General features: G+C 40.9%; 2 protein-coding genes across 6 annotated transcripts in view; one reads left to right on the top strand and one right to left on the bottom strand.

Annotated features, from left to right (window-relative positions):
• The window catches only part of CTNNA1 (catenin (cadherin-associated protein), alpha 1, 102kDa), a 162,039-nt gene that overhangs the window by 51,124 nt on the left and 88,715 nt on the right, over nucleotides 1-22,200 (bottom strand). Inside the window, exon 1 of one of the 4 annotated variants that reach the window (XM_011935310.1) lies at nucleotides 7,777-8,285. The exons of the other annotated variants lie outside the window; for them this stretch is intronic. The gene's annotated coding sequence lies outside the window, so the exon portion shown is untranslated. Of the gene's footprint in view, nucleotides 1-7,776; nucleotides 8,286-22,200 lie in introns of those variants that run through there. 4 annotated transcript variants of the gene reach the window in all.
• LRRTM2 (leucine rich repeat transmembrane neuronal 2) lies at nucleotides 8,147-13,741 on the top strand. Of its 2 annotated transcripts, none has more exons than XM_011935312.1 (2): nucleotides 8,147-8,607; nucleotides 8,955-13,741. In XM_011935312.1, exons 1-2 carry the CDS (start codon nucleotides 8,604-8,606, stop codon nucleotides 10,499-10,501), a joined length of 1,551 nt encoding a protein of 516 aa, XP_011790702.1. In that variant the 5' UTR covers nucleotides 8,147-8,603; the 3' UTR covers nucleotides 10,502-13,741. The 2 variants fall into 2 exon arrangements, with proteins under 2 accessions (XP_011790702.1, XP_011790703.1); XM_011935313.1 differs by having other exon boundaries at nucleotides 8,153-8,607; nucleotides 9,383-11,060.

The raw sequence follows: 22,200 nt of genomic DNA, 5'->3' as shown, positions 1-22,200 counted from the left end.
TGTTCCTAGCCACATTTTTCTGGTGTTTCTAATAGATCATTTGTTCTGGAAAACACTTAGAATCTGAAAGCCAAAGGTTGAGCATGTAGACTTCATGAAAGCCCAATCCCCTACAACCTGAAAAGCCCAGGACTTTTCTCAATTTGAGTAAAAAGATTCACTGTTCAAGTTATGTAAAACCAAATCCTTGAACTTGACTTTTGAAAGAATTACAGTCACACAGCAACATTCACTTTAAGATGCAATGCAACCCACACCATGAATCTGTTAATTCTGTCTTTGTCAAACTACCCAAAAAATCGATTTGTCTTTCTTGTTACTGCAGGAAATAGAGGTTTATGCCTCATTAATCAGAAAGGGGGCAGTTTAGGAGCAGTTATTTACTAAGCCCTTTAAGTTACACTAGACAGACTATTTTAAAATCACAGCATAATTTTAGAAAAATACAGTCCAAATAGCAAGTTTAGGGTACCAATCATTTAAAATGTAATAGAGATGAGTACACACAGACACACTCACAACCTTAACACTGAGCTTGAGGAAACACTAATCTTAAAACAAGATTCTGCCAGGCGCGGTGGCTCACGCCTGTAATCCTAGCACTTTGGGAGGCTGAGGTGCGTGGATCGCCTGAGGTCAGGATTTTGAGACCTTTGGCCTCAAAGCTCAAACCTTTGGTTTCAGCCTGACCAATATGGCGAAATCTCATCTCTACTAAAATTACAAAATTACAAAAATCAGCCAGGCGTGGTGGCGTGTGCCTGTAATCCCAGCTACTTGGGAGACTGAAACAGGAGAATCCCTTGAACCCAGGAGGCGGAGGTTGCAGTGAGCCGAGATTACACCACTGCGCTCCAGCCTGGGTGACACAGCAAGACTCCATCTCAAAAAACAAACAAAAACAAGATTCTACTTCTTTTGAGATTAAAGTTATGATTTTTTATTTCTAGCATTAACTGGACAAAAATTAAGTTACTCAAACATAGCCTCAGGAAAAGCAACCCTGTAGCATATAACTATTAACTGGAAGTAGTGAGGAAACTTTTTACTCCAACCCTTGTTAGTTTGGAAGGGATGAAATATGTTCCTGGCATTGCTGGTGGCATCTCAAGGCACACTTTAGTCCCTAAATGAAAAGGCAAAAGTTTGCAGGTGAACATACAAAAAAGCTACTCAAACTGACTGCATGAAACAAATATCATTCCACCGTATTTCTTAGAGAAAAGGTGCTCTAAATTGAAAGATCCACATAATCTCTTCCGCCAAATAAAGGCTTTCTTTTCTTCTTATTCTACACATTCTCCCTAGGGAACCTGGTCATTTCTACTGCTTTAATGAACCTATGGTCACTCTGCCATCTTCCATGCTGACCTACCCACATACATTTTTGTTCTTCAGACATGCTGTGCTTTCTCTCACCTACCTAAAATACTCTTCTCGCCTCCTTCCAACTCCTACCCATCGTTCAGATGAGATACTGCTTCCTTGTGGAAGCTTCCACTGGCCAACCTCAGCCCTCAGTTCAAGTTCAGTGTCCCCACAGAATGCTCCCACACCACCTCATGTTTCCTCTCAAAGACCTTCTCAAATCATACCTTAGGATAATTACCTGTCGACTTGTCTGTCTCCCACTGGACATGAATGAAATGAGAAACCAATACCCAATTAGAGACATGTTTAAAAGACATAGGACTTCATGTGTAATCTATGTGGCAAGTCATCAGTCTCTGCTTCCTTGTCACTAGTTAAAATATAAGACTTCAAATAAACCTCTGCTTTCTATCCTCATTTTAATCTAGAGTAAGCCTGAGGTGGGTAGAGGAGGGTGAAATAGTGTTTTAACCCTTAACATTTAAGGACTGTTTAAAAAGGTAACAAACAGGGAGGTCTGATTAGTTTAACAGGATGATCTAACTAGTCAGATAAAATACCTCCTCAGCCGTTAGAAAATTAAACAACAACAACAAAAAACAATGAATTATGGCATTTTACAAGACCAAATAAGAATGAGCATCTGAAGCTTCTTCTATCCAAGACAATAAAGAATGGAAAGAATTGTGCAGGATCTTCACCTCCAGGCACAAAAGAGAACTGGGGCTGTCATCCACACAGTACAGACCTTCAATAAAGCAAGAGATGAAGATCTTGAGAAAGGAAGTGATAACCAAGCTGTTGCTCACAACCAAGAAGGTTTCTGAGAGGAAAGAGAACTTTAAAGAGAATATCAAGAAAAATGTTTGAAAACTAAGGGAAACTAGCATCTTTTAGGGAGTCAATACATGTCTACATGAGTAGGGCTAAAAGGCCTGCTGTGGGCTGGGAAACACAGTGTCGTACAACATACATTTAATGACTAACAGGAGAAGCAATCTGACCTTGGTTGTTCTACCTGGCCCATAAATGGCTGGTGGGCTCTGCCTAAGCTGAACCTGTAACAAGAGTTGCTGGGAGTGCTTTATGCAAAGCTCAACAGTAGATCAATCTTAGAATACAATGATTATATAGTCCTGTATTCCTAAATTCTTTTCAAAGAGTGCCTCTGCTTCAATTACAAATTGCAGAACAGACACTGCAGACAGACACAGACGAACACAAGTATCAAGACGAGCTCTCAAGGAGGACAGTCTTACCTCACTGCTTCCTCCAGCCTCAGGAAGCCCCTTTCAACAATGTGCAATACAAGGAGGAATCAACATCTCAACTGCAGACAGAATGCTGACATGCTGCTATAAAACCTTACAGAGTAAGAAATGATCTCGTTCTCTTTGGGCCAAACTTTTATGAATTTTCTTTGCATTAACAATATCACATATTCACCTTTTTTTTTTTTCCTTGCCATATCACTTGTCACTGCCCCTCCAGCCCAGAACCTATTAAAGAGGGTTCTCAGATGATGGTTTCCAAGCTTCATCAACCAGAAGTGCTAGCATCTAGCCAAGAAACATGCAAACCAACCCCTTAAATTTAGACAACTGGGTCAGGGAGCCCACTAATACTGAACGATTCTTCAAGTAAGTATGAATGGGTATCTTACCTTTTAATTCTATCCTGTGCAAACAGCTTTGTATAGCCCTTTGGGCCATCTATGAAAGTAAGAGGAAATACATCTACATCAAAAGCTACTCAGAAATGTAGAAAGGAGAAAGGAAGGACAACCCCAAACTTGGCTATGTATTTCAGAATAAAAGATAAAGCATGCTACACAGAGAGGAGAGGGGAAACATGAACACAATGAAGCCACTAGCAGAATAAGAGTTTTAAAAAGGGGGGGTTGCCATAAAAATTTCAGTCTATGCTTTAAACCAACACTTCAAGATGGGCTGGGCATGGTGGCTCATGCCTGTAATCCCAACGATTTATGGGAGGCTGAGGAGGGAGGACAGCTTCAGCCCAGGAGTTCAAGACCAGCCTAGGCAACATGATGAAACCCTGTCTCTACAAAAAATTAGCCAGGCATGGTGGTATGCACCTGTAGTACCAGCTATCTGGGAGGCTAAAGAGGGAGATCAATGGAGTCTGGGAGGTCAAGGCTGCAGTGAGCCACAATTATGACACTGCACTCCAATCTCGGCAACACCTTGTCTCAAAAACAAACGAACAAACACAAAAACTTCAAGACAACTTCTGTTATTTTTGTTTTGATGTCTGTAATAGGAGAAATAAAACATCTTCATAGTATAAATGTTCATCTGTCCAAACTCCTATGGAAGATCTTCCATAACCTAATGCCCAACTTAGGTGCACTGCTCCAAGATTTCTGGCTGAATTATCTAGCCCTGGGCACAAAATACAAGGGAAGCAGGTCATCACATGATTCTGACCCTGAAACTTCCGCAACAGCAACAACTGCCGAAGTGCACACATATCCAAAACTAGAAGGATGTGTCCCAAAATGTGTAAGGTGCATCCAAAGAAACACCACTTACCATTGTTAGTGTAACCAGAATCCCTTTCTACTGCTTTCTCAGTTGTGTTTACTAACAAGATAACAAAAGGACTTTAAACATCAAAATCAGCTGGCATGGTGGCTGACACCTGTAATCCCGGAAACTTTGGGAGGCCAAGATGAGAGGATCTCTTGAAGCCAGGAGTTCAAGACCAGCCTAGGCAACACAGTAAGACCCCTATCTCTCAAAAAAAAATTATTTTAATTAGCTGGGTATGGTGGCATGTGCCTATAGTCCTAGCTACTCTGGAGGATCACTTGAACCAGGAGCTCAAGGTTACAGTGAGCTATGATCATGCCTCTGCACTCCAGCCTGGGTGAAAGAGCAAAGACACTGTCTAAAAACACATACATACACACACACACACACACACACACACACACACACACAACAAAATAAAATCAACAGAAGGTAGGGATGGCGACAAGGATCCAGGCAGAAATGGAGATTCTGGCAGTCTAATGTAGACATTCTACTATTGAAAGATTCCCTTCTCCTTCAAAAAAAGACAGGCTAGTAAAACCCACTTACCCTAATACAGGTCTGGCTACAGCATAAGCCTAAGTATGTGGCGTCAAGTTAACACCTTAAAAGGTTCTTGCAGAGGACATAAGACCCACAAAATTTAAGACCTCCACCCTAAAAATGGCTTTTTTTTTTTTTTTAAGACGGAGTCTCACTCTGTCACCCAGGCTGCAGTACAGTGGCTCCTTCTCAGCTCACTGCAACCTCTACCATGCTGGTTCAAGCAATTCTTCTGCCTCAGCTTCCTGAGTAGCTAGGATTACAGGTTCCTGCCACCGTGCCCAGCTAATTTTTGTATGTTCAGTAGAGGCAGGGTTTCACCATCTTGGCCAGGCTGGTCTGGACTCTTGACCTCGTGATCCACCCACTTCGGCCTCCCAAAGTGCTGGGATTACAGGCGTGAGCCACTGTGCCTGGCCAGCTATCTTTTTTTTTTTTTTTTAAAGCAGGGATTGAGACTGCCAGAAACGACGTTTATTTTAACATGCTTCTCCAAAACACCTCTGGGCAACACTTTGGTGCCATGGCATACACAATTTTTGGAGCTGGGTATGATGAAAGAAACATTTGCCTTTTTAGCATAAAGCAAATATAAAGTTCCCTCTCTACCCTCCCTCCCACAGAAGAATAGGAAATTTCATGAATATATCTGTACATTTGCTTCTCCTAGTAGGGGAATAACTCTACCTAATCAGCAATACATATGAAAAGCAAACTCGCATGTGGAGGAATGCAGACAACTACAGTCACCTAAGCCCTGCCACTTGACTCACTTGATTTGCTTAAAACCATTTACAAAGAGGAGATGGGTTAGATTTTACTTCTCCTTTGCCTTATCATGAACATCTAAAGCACTGAAAATTGAAACAGATCATATGGACAGTACCTTCCAGAAGTAGTATTGCCAGTTTAAGTCAAAGGCCTATGTTTGTGGAAGAAAGTTGCTCTACAGCGAAACCAAGAAAAAGTTTCAAAAGAATAGGTATGTAGCCCTTTAGCTAAAGAAAGATAAAGACCAAAAAATGATACGAAATTCCATCAATGGGAACTCTGTACTCTACCAATATTAAGGCAAACTCCATGTCTTCTTTGGTTCCACAGCCTGAACCTCTTGAACCCAAAAAGTGGGCAGGTGAGAAAGATGGCTGGTGACCTGGAAGGGGCTGTGCTTTCTGGGTACCATGATACTGCAAGCATTATACTGCCTACTTCCTTAGAGGCCTTCAAACAATAATTACTCTTGATTGCATTGATGCTTCTCTGGGCAATTTTCCTTGCCCACAAATCTGTTATAATAGTACTGAGATAATATAATTTAATCAGTTTCCATTTATTAGTATATAAGAGGTAGGCCAAGCAGACTAAAAACCAAGAGTTTAAGGGCAAGGAGATGCTTTTCCTTCTGCATGTTAACACACAACTCATTCCTAATCGTGGTGGCTCTAATCCAACTGACTAAAATGCTTTTCTCCCCAAGGTACTAAAGTGGTTACTTGAGAGAAGAGTTTAATCCAGCTTCTCCTGCATGACAAAGGGTTTTTTTCATCAGAAGATAGCTGACTTCAATAAGGGCATTTACAATATCCCAAGGGCTTATTTTCATTTAAGAAATTTAGAAGAGACCACTCCTGTGAGACTACTGTCCTTAGAACTTTTGGGGGCAAGTTCCTGTAGAACAGTAGCTCTGAAACCTAGGGTGAGAGACCCTGTAGGAATTGGACTCAACCTTATCCACAGAAAAATGAACAAGCAAAAAAATTTCACAAGACAGTTTATGGAACCAGGTTAAGAAGTTCTAGCCTATTGAGAGAGACTATAAAAAGGATTAAGGTCAGAGGGGAGCAGCATTCCCAGGGTCTAAACCAGGACTTGTTTCCTTCCCTTCTTTAACCAGCAAGAAGGAACAGAGAAGACGTACCAGTGCAGGCTCATTGCTAAGGACTCAACAGTCTGTTCACTGGCAACTTTGGCTTGGGAATTTCCATTCAGCCTACAAAATTTGTGTAAGAACCACACTGCCGATCTCATCTTCTTTGCTTCCCCGTCCCTTCACAGGTGTCAGACCTGCCCCGCGGTATGAAGCCTCTCAGAGCATTCCTGCTGCCTTCTGTCTCCCTTTGTACTTCGTAGGCATTTTTTCCTCTTGTACTTCTAATCCTATCTTGGGATCACTTCTAGGAGAACTCAAACCACACACCTGCACTGCTGCAGTTTTCACAGCACCTTTACACAGGGCCGTAAGGAAGGGACCTTGGAGTCTCACAGCTCTCACTCCAGTACAACACTAAAACAGAAAAATTTTACCCAAGACAATTACTTCTTAGATCTGCCCAGTGGGATGAATCCCTCAGAACCAAAAAGGCCAACGATTTTCTTGTTTCACAGACACCATCAGTAGTTTTAAAGATTTCTGTCCTTAGGTCTGAGACAAGACTCACAAAGGATGAGTGCCAATGATATGGGAGAAATAGGTATGTTGGGTCAAATCAGTAAGGCATGATGTAGAAAAGACCTTACCTTTGTCAGGTCTGAAAATATAACACTGATTCATCTAGAAACATCTTTTGTGTTTATACAACACTAAACATGGAGCTACACATCCACAACTGAGGTCTGGGAGAAATCAGAGTTAGGGTGAGCAAAATCAAGCCAAAACAAAAATCCCAGGCCAAAGCAAGAGTGACCTTTTGTATTCACAAGACAGGTTCCAACAACAGCAGGAGGCTCAGTTAAGTCAGCCACTGGGAACTAGTGTGCAAATGCTCTCTTATTTCAGTGTCACAACCACCAACCTCAGTACACCAGCAGAGGCTTTTAGTTTCGGAGTAGGTGAGATTCTGAGGTAAAATACAAGGGACCATGTCAGAATCTAGCTACACGGTATCACTTGTCCTAAATCATCTCTGCTTCGCTGTTAATGCTTAGGGCATGTGCATTAAAATGACTGTATCAACCTGCCTTGTCCTCCCAGGAGGACATTTAAAGATCAACTCAGCATTAGTTTTCAATCAGTATGGCGACAAAACATTGTTATAAAATAGGAAAGAGAAAGAGAAATATTTTTAGAGTTAGAGTTCCCCTGAAATTCTCAAAGAAAAAAATAACCACATGCTTTGTTTTGCAAGCTTCCCCTCCCCCTTTATTCTTGGTTTATAATGTTAAGCTCTTGGTGACAAAGAAGCCAAGCCCACTTAGCTAGTTTATCAACACACCTAAAGCAAATCACAGTCATTCTTTGATTTTAACCAAGCATGACAACAAGGCCACTGAACAGCTTTCCAAACTACCAGTGCAGCGACACTACCTTGCATAGGCTGGTGTTAAATCAGCACTTCACAAATTGTGCAGGCTTCTGCCCATTTAGATGATCTCTCTATGCAGAATCGGCAGTCTAACACTGGCTCTCACAAGCATTAAAAATCATCACTCTGCTAACCCAACTCACTGTTCAGATGGGTCTTCTTGAATGCAGCCTTTATTACAACCTCACTGCTGCTTCCTACACTGAAGGAATACCATGTTTTTAAGTCAGGAGTTCTTCTTTCTCGCTTTATTGTAATCAGGGGGTCCTGCAACGACCCTGATGCTGTTACAAAGCACAGTGCTTTATAACAGTAAAGCTTCTGGAAAACCCAAACAAAAGACACGTCATCCGGTGACGTCAGCCTATATACAGTTCTGTGTGGTCGCAGCACATAAGCAATTCCATTCTTGTGCCGTTTCTCGGAAAAGCTTTTCAGTAAATGCACTCATGCTGCTCCAGGAGCTCTTCTCTGCAACAAGCCACCCATCTGCCATCAACAAGTTAAGACCAAGAGAACTAACGGCTGCGGAAAGGAGACTGAAGCTTTGATTAACCAGCTGAGCAGTTAGAGGTGGAGAAATTTAATAACTTATATTCAAAACTGATTTAGGGATCAGAGGAATCACAGAAAATGAAACCAATGCTTTCCAGAGGAATATCCTAAGGAAAAAACAACTCATCCTGGTGGATTCAATTTTACTTGGAAAACCTGGGACACAGAAAACAGGAAACTGGTCAAAGGCTCCTACATGTTAGAGCCTTTTACAGACTCACTGCGTTGAGTCTAACAACCGCGACTGAATGCAGCCTCCAATGTGCTCAGAAGAATGGGTAAGTCTGTGCATTTATATGTCTTGTACATTCAACAAGGAATCACGCTTTTAAAATAAGCTACTGAATTCACATTTTATGAGGGAAATCACTGTCATATTTTGGATTTTGAGGTTTAGGTAAAAGCATATATCGCTGATGACAGAGATATGTTTTATCTTCTTTTTAAATGGTTTAAGTTTTGGTCTAGTCATACCAATAAGGTTAATTTTTCTGCAGTAAATGAAAAATAAGTTACATGCAGTGAAATCTTTCGCTATAATGGTGGTGGTGGTTGTTTTTAATAACCCATATGTTCTGCTGAAAAATATTCTATCTTCTTGTTTTCCTTAAATTATATTCTGCAGGCTTACATTTCAAGTGGCCATTAGGGGCCCCTATGCTGGCAGCAATATATGCAATGAGTATGGTTTTAAAAATGCTGCCTGCCCTGGGTATGGCGTGTCCACCCAAATGCCGCTGCGAGAAGCTGCTCTTCTACTGCGACTCTCAGGGCTTCCACTCAGTGCCAAACGCTACAGACAAGGGCTCTCTGGGCCTGTCCCTGAGGCACAATCACATCACAGAGCTCGAAAGAGATCAATTTGCCAGCTTCAGTCAACTTACTTGGCTCCACTTAGATCACAATCAAATTTCAACAGTAAAAGAAGATGCTTTTCAAGGACTATATAAACTTAAGGAATTAATCTTAAGTTCCAACAAAATATTTTACTTGCCAAACACAACTTTTACCCAACTGATTAACCTGCAAAATTTGGACCTGTCTTTTAATCAGCTGTCATCTCTGCACCCAGAGCTCTTCTATGGCCTTCGGAAGCTGCAGACCTTGCATTTACGTTCCAACTCCCTGCGGACTATCCCAGTACGCCTGTTCTGGGACTGTCGTAGTCTGGAGTTTCTGGATTTGAGCACAAACCGTTTGCGAAGTTTGGCTCGCAATGGATTTGCAGGATTAATCAAACTGAGAGAGCTTCACCTAGAGCACAACCAGCTGACGAAGATTAATTTTGCTCATTTCCTACGGCTAAGCAGTCTGCACACGCTCTTCTTACAATGGAACAAAATCAGCAACTTGACATGTGGGATGGAGTGGACCTGGGGCACTTTAGAAAAGCTAGACCTGACTGGAAATGAAATCAAAGCCATTGACTTGACAGTGTTTGAAACGATGCCTAATCTTAAAATACTCCTCATGGATAACAACAAGTTAAACAGCCTTGATTCCAAGATCTTAAACTCCCTGAGATCCCTCACAACCGTGGGCCTCTCTGGCAATCTGTGGGAATGCAGCGCCCGAATATGTGCTCTGGCCTCCTGGCTGGGCAGTTTCCAAGGTCGGTGGGAGCACTCCATCCTATGCCACAGTCCTGACCACACCCAAGGAGAGGATATTCTAGATGCAGTCCATGGATTTCAGCTCTGCTGGAATTTGTCAACCACCGTCACTGTCATGGCTACAACTTACAGAGATCCAACCACTGAATATACAAAAAGAATAAGCTCATCAAGTTACCATGTGGGAGACAAAGAAATCCCAACTACTGCAGGCATAGCAGTTACTACCGAGGAACACTTTCCTGAACCAGACAATGCCATCTTCACTCAGCGGGTAATTACGGGAACAATGGCTTTATTGTTTTCTTTCTTTTTTATTATTTTTATAGTGTTCATCTCCAGGAAGTGCTGCCCTCCCACTTTAAGAAGAATTAGGCAGTGCTCAATGGTTCAGAACCACAGGCAGCTCCGATCCCAAACACGACTCCATATGTCAAACATGTCAGACCAAGGACCGTATAATGAATATGAACCCACCCATGAAGGACCCTTCATCATCATTAATGGTTACGGACAGTGCAAGTGTCAGCAGCTGCCATACAAAGAATGTGAAGTATAATATCTACCTGTCATCAAAAATCACATCAGATAAGTAACCTATTTTACATAGTAGAGGCTAAATACATATCTAATTTTTACCAATGATGACATTAAGCCTAATTTTCCAAACTAAGTGGAGACTTAGTTTTTGAAGTGTTGAAGTATTTTTAATTTTTTAAATGAAACCATATTTTAAGTGTTAAATGAATCAATGCTCACATTAATTTGCACTCCTGTTGGAAAGTCTAAAATGCTTACTTCAAAATAAGAAATGTATGTAATTATATACAATCGTGTGTAAACCTTTACACTAAGGTCTCCATATGCTATTTTTTTCTACTGAAAACAATTTAGAAAGAAGCTATTGGGCAGAAACAGATACGAATCAATACCTGTTTGATCAATGCTCTCCATCCCATGTACCACAACTATCTTGCTGCTTAAAAGGAGACTTAGTAAAGTTCTCTTGTATGATAATTTGGTATTTACTCAAATCTTCAATCTCTTGCCAGTGTGGGAAATAGAATTTCATGTATGCTGAAGACTGATAAATATTAAACATTATTCTTCCAGAGTTTTTGCCTGGGTTAGTAGATATTATCAAAGTCCATATCATGAAATCAGAACCCTTTAATGTAATTCTAGTAAGCGGAGTGACTCGTTAATATATTTACACAATGAATCCAAGTGACTATGAAAAGGTCTCATTACCATGAAATCAATACTAAATAATTACACCGACTTCTTACACATTTCTCTTTTGACTTATAATGGACATGATTTTTGTGGCATTTAGGCAATTGTTTTAAACTAGTATTAAATTGCCATTGTACTAATTAATGTACTAAATCCTATGTTTACATTAATATGTGAAAAAAGACAGAAAATATTTGAGATAAACAAGACAAACCGAGTCAATTTAACAATACTGACATGCTCCCTCCAATTTAAAAGCACACACACACACACACACACACACATACACATACACACACACTTTCTCTCTCTCTCAACTATCATGATCAAAGATGCCTTGACAAAGGGGTTTAAACCTCTTTTTTTCTGCTTTTTCCTGATCTTCAAACCTCAAAGAGTCAAGTTAAAAATAATTGGCTAGCAACAGGCATGACACTGATTCTTACCGTATTACAAAGGAACCATGAAAAAAAGCACTTTCTAACTATTATATAATGAATTTTGATCTTTCAATAAAGATACGCATTCACACTGTAAGTGTAGTTCAGTGTAGGTGAAGAAAACAGCATCACTGAGATGAATCTTACGGTAGAACAACTCGACATGCCTATGCAGCCACACAATGGTAACTTGAAGGCAGCACGGAGGTGAGGGATTAAAAGGAAAGGCAGATTTTGAAATCCGACTCTCAGGTTAGCTGGAGTTACAAGGCAGCCAAGAATGATTATACACAATCTGCACCAAACAGGGAAAGGACCTGCTGCTGAAAAGGGAAGAGAGGTAGATTCTCCAATGTAAATATAAACATTCCATAATTAACAAATGATAAGGATGCCACATTTTCATGCAGAAAAGAACCACAGGCATTCAGTTTCTTCTATTATGATTTCTATAGAAAACCTATTACATATTTGGAATTTAGATGTAAGCTACCCATTCACACAGAATTTTTCCATAAACATCGTTCCATATATTCAAAAAACTGTAAAATTACAGCACTAACTTGATTTTAGAAAATGAGCATTTTTTACAACTGCCATTTACTGTATGTAGAAAAAAGACATAAAACCTTAGAGAAAGCCACTACCATTTGCAAAGTTATCTTTTCCCCAACATCAACATTAATATGATATCCTTCATTCAGGGCATATTTTCTTCCCAGGATCAAACTGAAAACATGTTAAGGCTATAGTTTAGCCCATAAGATGTAATCACGATTTTTCTTCTTTAATACTAAAAGATGGGTACCTTAGTACCCCTCACCTAACATCTCTCAGTAAAAAGCAGACAGATCACAAATAATAGTAAAAATGTGCTCTCTTTTTTAAGGTGGGCAGATTAGTTTGTCAAAGTCTCAGCCCAGTTCAATTCAGTTGATCTTGAGTGGTGAGTATTTCGTCTCTTGTTAAAGCAGACCCTGGGCTTGTCTGGGCAGAGACAGAAGCTGATTTAACAGCATAGAGCACAGCGCCCTACTTCCCCACAGACAGGCTGAATTAGAAGCCCCTATTACAAATAAGAGCACCATGAGCTAAAATTTACCAACCCATTTATCAGGGTGACCATAGTCACAAATGTCAGGTGACAGCTTGGTCACAACACAACTGTGTCCTGAGCACACAAGATTCCATCGGCCCTGAAGGACAGCAGAAGAGTATTTTCCATCATTTCAAACCACAACCAAAATTAAGATTCAGACTGCAGGATGGGTAAGAAATCCCCTTCCTTGGCTGGGAATCTCCACCTTAATCCTTAAAGGACCATAACTGGCAAAATTCTTAGTATACGGACATAAGCAAATTGGAAAAGCAAGCCATTTACTAATTCAGAGGAACAGCATAGCCAAGGATAGAGAGGCATACTTTCCAGATGAAAAGAATCAAATTTTTTGCCTTCCATATTTTTTGGGTAATGCCCTTTAAGAAAAGTGAATGACAGTAGTACCAAAAAGGTATTTTCCTTTCTCATTTAAAGCAAAAACTTCCTTTTTAATTGCCTGTAGAAGGCAAGATTTCCTTTCATTTTTGTCCATTTGTGTTTCAGAATCAGCACAGGTTTGAAGATTAGACTGTTAGTCATCTGTGTTTTCTTTACCAACTGGCTAGAACGGAACAGCATCACAGCAACGCTGCGGATCTTGGTTACACAGTGTCAGGGCTTTTGTTTTTTGGTGGGGTTTTATCCTCTTCACCACCACCACCCACTCCATTTTTTTCTATTTTTAAGATTAGGGGAAAATGACCATTAAGAACCAGAAAAATAATTAATCTCTCTGGAAAAGGGAAAGCTAAGGAAGACTATGATACCATACCCATCTAGAAACCAAGAATAGTTTGAAATCGTTTATATTCATTTCTGTAGCATGACAGGGATTTCAATCACCTTTCTGAAAAGAGTGGGCTGATAAACTTGCAAATCCACACACAACTCTGAGAATACTCACTGCCAGCATCAAAAAGCAAAGATACTAATTTTTTAAGCCAAAAATCTGTACTAACACATGTAATTTCTTAATGTGCCTAAGTTAATTTCTGTACCAATTCAATAAATGGAATTGACTGAACTTCCCAACGCCACTAATTATTAAAATCCATCTGCTTATTCTAATGCTAGTCACCAAGAGCCAGACTCCATCTTTCCAATAAAAATGAGCCCTATGTAGCACTAGGCTTGAATTCTAAAATTCAAAACAGGCAATTCATTTTCTTAAGGCATACTTCCTACACACAGCTATCAGGGGAAAAAGCTATAAATGTCCTGTTCTTTTTCTGAAGTGCGGATATCAATATAAAATTTGTTAAAGAATATTTTTAACAGCTGACTTACATGATCATTTTCCTAATACAGCAATACAGCGACAGACCTATCTGAAAAGTCTGTTTGGGGACATACTTTTCATATCTTATTGATTAAAGCCTTAGAGCCAGAAAAAAGAAAAACAAAGAGAGACAATAAGGCCATCTATAGATAACTAAATATTTCTCTATCTAACCTGGGGCAAACTCATAGTACTTGAATAAGGCCAAAAACAAATAGAAAATGACTGCTTAAGTTTTCATTCTGCTATTGCAAACATTTGGAAACTTCTGCAACTCTTTCAACTAACATTTTTGTCCTTAGTGGGTTTTTTTGTTGTTGTTGTTTTTTTTTAAAGTCTGATATATGGAATGTTTGGTGAACTTTCCTATCAACACTGAGACTGGAAACTCAAAGTACAGTCCAAATACATTGTGTTCAATCACCTTCAAGAGCCATTTTTCATTTTGGGTGGGAGGTGGGCAGATGGGTTGAGGGTGGGAAGAAAATACTATTATGCAGGGTGTTTTGGGAGTGGGGAGGGTAACATAAAAAGCAGTGTACAGGAAAGTTTTGTTATTAAAATTGTGTATACTGTAAAAAGTGAATGCCTTTTTTTTACTTTTCCTTGATAACCTATCCATTTTGACATGTGAAACTTGAAAAGTCATTTGTGACAGATATAGAAATCTTAAATGAACAGTTGTTTTGTTCCATGTTCCTCTACAACGTCAAATGTGTCCACTGAAAAAAGGGGCAGGTAATCACCACCTATCTTCATTCAGAGAGAGGCAAAACTAGGATAAGAAGAAAGTAAAGGTAAAGTGGTGGGAAGGGAGAGTGCCTAAAAAGCTGTCATGCAGTAAGAAGCTGCTCTGTCAAGAGCCTGAGCAAGTGGACAAGCAACTGTACCAGGCTCACAGGGCGTGGAGTTGGCTGCCCCTCTGAATCCTCCATTACAGAGAACTGACACCACAGAGAGCTTCAGAGAGGTACCCAATTGCCTGTACCTAGCCAACAGCGACTTGACCTCTACCTTGGGCGTTGGTTGACATCCATCCCAGCAGCACCTTGCATGCCACTCCTATAAGGGAGGTCCACAGGTGATGACACACTAGGACCATGAGGATCCCTACATGAACTCCTCCACCCTGGATGCCAACTCAGTGAGTATGGATGGGAAAAGGAAGGGAAGATTTTAAACTACAGTTGACAGTTGAACAACGCTGGGGTTAGGGGTGCCAACCCCCCTGCTCCACACAGTCGAAAATCTGCATATAAGTTTTGACTCCCCCAAAATTTTTACTAATAGCTACTACTGACTAGAAGCATTACTGATAACATAAACAGTCGGTCCATATTAAATAACACATATTTAATACTGTCAGTCAAAATAATACATATTTTGTATGTTATATGTACGATATATGGTATTCTTACAATAAATAAGCTAGAGAAAAGAAAATATTATTAAGATACTCATGGTGGGGCATGGTGGCTCATGCCTGTAATCCCAGTACTTTGGGAGGCTGAAGTGGGTGGATCACCTGAGGTCAGGAATTCGAGACCAGTCTGGCCAACAAGGCGAAACCCCATCACTACTAAAAATACAAAAATTAGCCAGGCAACCTGGTATGCACCTGTAATCCCAGCTACTCAGGAGGCTGAGGCAGAAGGACTGCTTGAACCCACAGGCGGATGTTGCAATGAGCTGAGATCATGCCACTGCACTCCAGTCTGGGTGACAGAGTGAGACTTCATTGTAAAAGGAAGGAAGGAAGGAAGGAAGGAAGGAAAGGCCTTCATTCTTGTCATCATCTTCATGTTGAGTAGGCCGAAAAGGAAGAGAAAGAAAAGGAATGGGTCTTACTGCCTCAGGGGTATCACAGGTGGAAGGAAATCCACATATAAGTAGACCTTAACGATTCATACTCATGTTGCTCAAGGGTCAACTATAACATCCTTGGTTTGCTACAGATCAATATCCTCAGGACAGGATTCTACACCTGGGCAGTGCTGGGGCATAAACTGCCCTAGCTTCCAGGAGCTGACTGCCAGGAGTCTGCCATGTTTGCCCAGATGCACTTATTGTTTCTCCAGCACCACAGCAGCATAGTAGGACCATGTGGAGGAATGGGCAAAGCCACCCTTTTCCCAATGCCAGGGAAGCTGGGGTCAGAGACACTAAGAGAACTCTCACACCAGGAATTTCAGCAGTAACCAGGCAGAAGCAGGAAACAGAGAACACAATTCTATTGTCAAACTCATCCTATAAGCACTAGAGGGCACAGGTGATGGTGGTTTTAAACTGCACAAAGGAACACAATCCTACACTTTTAGAGTTAAAAGCAGAGCTTATTAACATAATTCTCCTGCATTTTAATTCTGAAAATCCCATTAAAAGCTACATCTGATTTCTTTATCAGTTTTTTAATTAATTTTGTCTGTATGCCATAGCATTCTCAGGTTCCCACTCAAATATACAATAGATTCTTCCTGATCTGTTTAAAAATTTGGGGTAGTCATATCTCCTTTAGAGAGACAAAATGTACTACAAATTGTCTTTTACAAAGAGGGAAGGGGAAAAAGGTGACAGTCATAGCTACTGCAAAAACATTTCTCCTTAGCATGAATTTGACTCCTAAGGGACACATCTTAAACCTCCCCTTCTACTATCTGAAGAGGACAGTAAAGAGCAAGAAATCTCCAAAGTCAAGTACAATCAAGCATCCTATCCTGCAAGGCCCACAAATGAAAATACTACCCTCCATATATGGAGGCTCAAGAGCAAAGTCTTGCCCAATGCCTCCAAGTCAGGAACTGCCACTAGAAATCCAGCGTGAAGAAGCATCTGTGAACAGCAACCCTGATGGGCAGAGGCCAACAGTTCACGCCTCACTTAGGAAACAGATTTGAAAACTGCAGCCCTTGGCTGGGCGCAGTGGCTCACGCCTGTAATCTCAGCACTTTGGGAGGCCGAGGTGGGTGGATCATGAGGTCAGGAGATCGAGACCATCCTAGTTAACATGGTGAAATCCTGTCTCTACTAAAAAATACAAAAAATTAGCTGGGCATGGTGACAGGTGCCTGTAGTCCCAGCTACTTGGGAGGCTGAGGCAGAAGAATGGTGTGAACCCAGGAGGCGGAGCCTACAGTGAGCTGAGATCCAGCCACTGCACTCCAGCCTGGGCGACAGAGCAAGTACTCTGTCTCAAAAAAAAAAAAGAAAGAAAGAAAGAAAAGAAAACTGCAGCCCTAGAGACAATTGCCAAAGCCTTTTTATAGCTTTCATCAAGATTTTACCAAAAACCACACAGAAGAGGCGTAAAAATGTCGTAAACATTAAGTTTACTGAATATTGACAACAGTGTTTAGAGCATAAGACTTCCATCTTTAGGCCCTGGTATTTGTACCATAAATAAATAAATAAATAGTTACAACAAAATGTACAGGTTGTTTTTCCTGGAAAAATCACTGAACCAAAACTCTACAGCCATTTTTTAATTAATTATTTCCAGATCAGGTTATAAGACTGGCTAATTTTTGCATTTCTGGTAGAGACAGTTTCACCATGTGTTGCCCAGGCTGGTCTTGAATTCCTGGGCTCAGGTGACCCACTCGCCTCAGCCCACAGAGAGTTGGGATTATAGGCATTCGCCACCACGCCCACCCTCTGCAGCCATTTATAATCAGCCCACCAATTTCATCATCGTGAGGGCCAAAAAAGTTCCTCTTGTGATGAACAAAAACATTTCCCATTGCCTAGCTGTCAAATACATGGAGGGCAACTGCTCAGTACCCAAAACCTCTAAAAACAATGTTATTTATCATTTACATATAATCTACTTCTATAGAGTCAAGGAAACTTAGAATAAAACTAGGTACAGAATAGTGAAATAAAGATATAAAAAGATCAAAAGCAGGACTCTTAACCCCAAGGGTCCAGGATATGTTTCAGGATGCAATAACATCTTAAAATTATAATACAATATTGTATATGAGTCCAGATATTTTATCAGATCTAATGGGTTTTGATAAATTACAAAAAAGGGGTTAGAAAGCCCTAGTAGAGCAATGAAATTGCTCTATAGTATACACTATTTCTAGTGTACACTATACACCAATTTGGCCCTGATGTGCCTGGTGGCCAAAGCAAAGAATAAAACCAACAGCTTTCATCAGATTAAGTAGCACACTGGTTTCTCTGGAGAAAGAGACACTTAAGTGAAAAAACCTGTGAGTTATTTATAAAATGGAGCCAGCTGTAGGAACAATAAGGAATAATGCTGGACTGTCCCTCTAAGGAGGTTCTAGAAAACAGGCAGAGTTGCTCTTCATGAGGACCCTTGATAAAGGCTAAGGGTAAGGAGCCTACACAAGCATGCTACACACTCTATGATGACCTAACCTTTGTCATGACCCAAGGGTGGGTGGAGCCTAGAAGTTCTGCAAGAATGAACCAAGCACTTTCTCTTTTTTTGAGACGGAGTCTCGCTCTGTCGCCCAGGCTGGAGTGCAGTGGCCGGATCTCAGCTCACTGCAAGCTCCGCCTCCCGGGTTTACGCCATTCTCCTGCCTCAGCCTCCCGAGTAGCTGGGACTACAGGCGCCCACCACCTCGCCCGGCTAATTTTTTGTATTTTATTTTTTAGTAGAGACGGGGTTTCACCGGGTTAGCCAGGATGGTCTCGATCTCCTGACCTCGTGATCCGCCCGTCTCGGCCTCCCAAAGTGCTGGGATTACAGGCTTGAGCCACTGCGCCCGGCCGAACCAAGCACTTTCAACAGCTGGTATTTCCTCTTTATCACATCCCTGGGACCAGACTACAGAGCTCCAACACACAAGGGACACCCAGTAAACACCTACTACATTACATTACACATCTACACGAGGAGTACAATTTAAAACTAAAAACGTTTTCCGGCCGGGAGCAGCGGCTCACGCCTGTAATCCCAGCACTGGGAGGCAGAGGCGGGTGGATCACAAGGTCAAGAGGTCAAGACCAGCCTGGCCCACATGGTGAACGCCTGTCTCTACTAAAAACACAAAAATTAGCAGGGTGTGGTGGCGAGCACCTGTAATCCCAGTTACTTGGGAGGCTGAGGCAGAGAATTGCTTGAACCCGGGAGGGAGAGGCTGCAGTGAGCCGAGATCACGCCACTGCATTCTAGCCTGGGCAACAGAGCAAGACTCCGTCTTCAAAAAAAACAAATCACGTCTTCTACTACATCAGGAATGAAGAGAAGAATATTTCATACACATCTCTGGTTGTGCATGAAACCACCTTTGCAAAACTATGCAAGTGAGAGAAATCTACACATAACTGATTCCATTTTGTTTCTAACCTCACAAGTTGTCTTTGTTCATTCCTGTGCACAGGCTAAGCTAATTATGGGAGGAATTTAGTTTATAATTTAGCTGAGGAATTTAGTTTACAGCTTACCTTTAAAGCAAAGATGATCACAGTCCCCTCCCAAAAACTACCCCCTCTTCCCATTCGTGGTCTGCAACTGCCTTGTAAAACTAATGAAAGGTGGTAAGGTTAAAATTATTCTGATAAGATTTAAGCATAGTTAAAACAGTAGCCCATTACTGTTTCCTAGCTTGCTTTTTATAATTGTTTACTGCTCAGGAGTCACTTAGCCAATGGTCATAATAAGATTTGTAACTTTCCCAATTGCTTCTATAAATAACAACACTACTGTGAAACTTAAGACTGGTGGGCCAACAGAGTGAGACTGTCTAAAAAAGAAAGAAAAGGCCAGGTGCAGTGGCTCCTGCCTGTAATCCCAGCACTTTGGAAGGCGGGTGGATCACTTGAGATCAGGACTTCGAGACCAGCCTGGCCAATACGGCAAAACCCTGTCTCTACTAAAAATACAAAAAGTAGCCAGGTGTGGTGCACCTGTAGTCCCAGCTACTCTGGAGGCTGAGGTGGGAGCATCACTTGAGTCTCAGAAGCAGAGGTTGCAGTGAGCCAAGATCATGCCACTGCACTCCAGCCTAGAAAACAGAGCAAGATCCTAACTAATTTAAAAAAAAAAAAAAAGACTGGTATTTGAGATATTTTTCAGACTACATTCTAGTGGACCAACTGACGCCACTTACACTGGTGACCCATACCAAGAAACAGTTTTGACACTCCTATGATTTCATGCCCAGCCCAGTCAATCAGCAGTACCCACTCCCTAGCCCCTGCTTACCAAACCATCTTTAAAAACCTAGTCTCCAAATTCTCTGGGAGGTGAATTTGAAAGGTATCTCATCCACCTCAATCAGCCTTGCGATTGATTATTAAACTCTTTCTCTGTTGCAACTTCTGCTGTCTCAGGGTACTGGCTTTTTCTGTGCAGCAGGCAAGAAGAACCCAATTGGGCTGTAAAATGCTGATAATCATACATGTTCTCCTTAGGTAAGAATCTATAACACAATAACTAATTTCCTAAGAAAGAACACATTTAAAACGATAAAGCAGCTAGGTGCGGTGGCTCACACCTGGCATCCCAGCACTTTGGAGCCCTAAGGCAGGAGGATTGCTTGAGCCCAGGAGTTCAAGACCAGTAGGGGCAACATGGCAAAATCCTGTCTCTACAAAAAATATATGTATACACAAAAATCAGCAGGGTGTAGTGACACTTGCCTGTAGTCCCAACTACCTGGGAGGCTGAAGTGGGAGGATCACCTGAGCCCAGGAAATCAAGGCTGCAGTGAGCCATAATCACACCACCACAATCCAGCCTGGGCAACAGAGCAAGACACTGTTTCAAAAAAATAAATTATATACATATATATAAAAAGATAAAGCAATCATTAGCCTGAGTAACAGTCAGAAATTTAACTGTCTCCTTCTAGAAGCCATTAAAAAAACCACCGAGATTTTCAACAGGGGCAAATTAAGTTGCACATCAGTTAGGAGCCCTTCTCCACACTTGAGCCTCTGACCCTGGACAAGTCCTTTAACCTTTATGTACCTTGGGCCTTTGACCTGTAAACCAGATTTAATAGCAATAACAACCACAGGGGGATCTATTCATGTAAAGTCCTGAGGCTAGCACAGAATAAATGCTCAAAATTGTTTTGTTATTTTTAATAGCAACATGTAGACAGTGAAATGCTACAGATCCATCAAATAAAGAATGTAATCACATTAAAGACATGTTAGACCCAGGTGCTGCTTCCTAAAGCTCCACTTTCTAGTCTTTCTTCTCTAAGTTAATGTGCAGTATTCAAAATGAGAACTGATAATTAGCTAAAACTTTCAGTAAGCCTCAACAGCCTTGTTACACTTTTTACATCTAATACTGATATAATACTGACCACATTATCTCACAGTCAAGTAACTTGCTTTGCAAAATGTACTATAATATTAGATATGATATTACTCTGGTTTGGCTTTATGAATCAAGGCTAAATTTCTAAAGGTTTAAAATCCCTAATTCAAAAATTCCTTCTAAATAAAGTAGCCACTTAAAATCAAGTGATGTCTTTTCCCTGTTTAGTAAAATTATATAGTACAACAAGTACTATCCATTATCATAAAAGAATACTATTTTTTTCAAAAGAAGTAAGAAATAATATCATTGATGTTTCAGCTTTGGACAATTATGTTTTAGGACAAAATACATGGCTGAGAATTAAGGATCACTATTATTTTCCTTTTTGCTTAGAAAAAAATACATACTTTAAGTCTATCACATCTAATTTAGGAAGCAGCCCTTCCAATTGTGGCAGATTTGGTTCGAAGGCAGATTTGCCAGAATTATTGAGGGGTGTGGGCAGGAGAGGTATGAGAATTTAAAAACACAAAGATAATCCATTAGTTCAATGCATGCAGGAGTATACGTTTCGTGATAGCTGGAGAGTAATCCTCCATATTACCAAAGTCTCTATTCCATATAAAACTTGCTCAGAATTAACCTATCTCAATGAAAGACACACAATCTTTCAGAACTTATCAGATCTTATGACCCAGATTCTTCAAGAAAACTTCTTTCTTGGCATTATCTTTCCAATATCATAATCTAGTTTATCCAACAAGAAAAATCCTTTTTTTTTTTAAGATGGAGTCTCACTCTGTTGCCCAGGCTGGAGTGCAGCAAGTGGCATGATCTCGGCTCACTGCAACCTCCGCCTCCCGGGTTCACGCCATTCTGAGTAGCTGGGACTACAGGTGCCTGCCACCAGGCCGGCTAATTTTTCATATTTTCAGTAGAGACAGGGTTTCAC

This window comes from Colobus angolensis, unplaced genomic scaffold (genome assembly GCF_000951035.1).
Source record: "Colobus angolensis palliatus isolate OR3802 unplaced genomic scaffold, Cang.pa_1.0 Scaffold142, whole genome shotgun sequence".
Taxonomy (NCBI): Eukaryota; Metazoa; Chordata; class Mammalia; order Primates; family Cercopithecidae; genus Colobus; species Colobus angolensis.
Note: the sequence above shows the minus strand (reverse complement) of the source record. Positions and strands in the feature narration are given on the sequence as shown.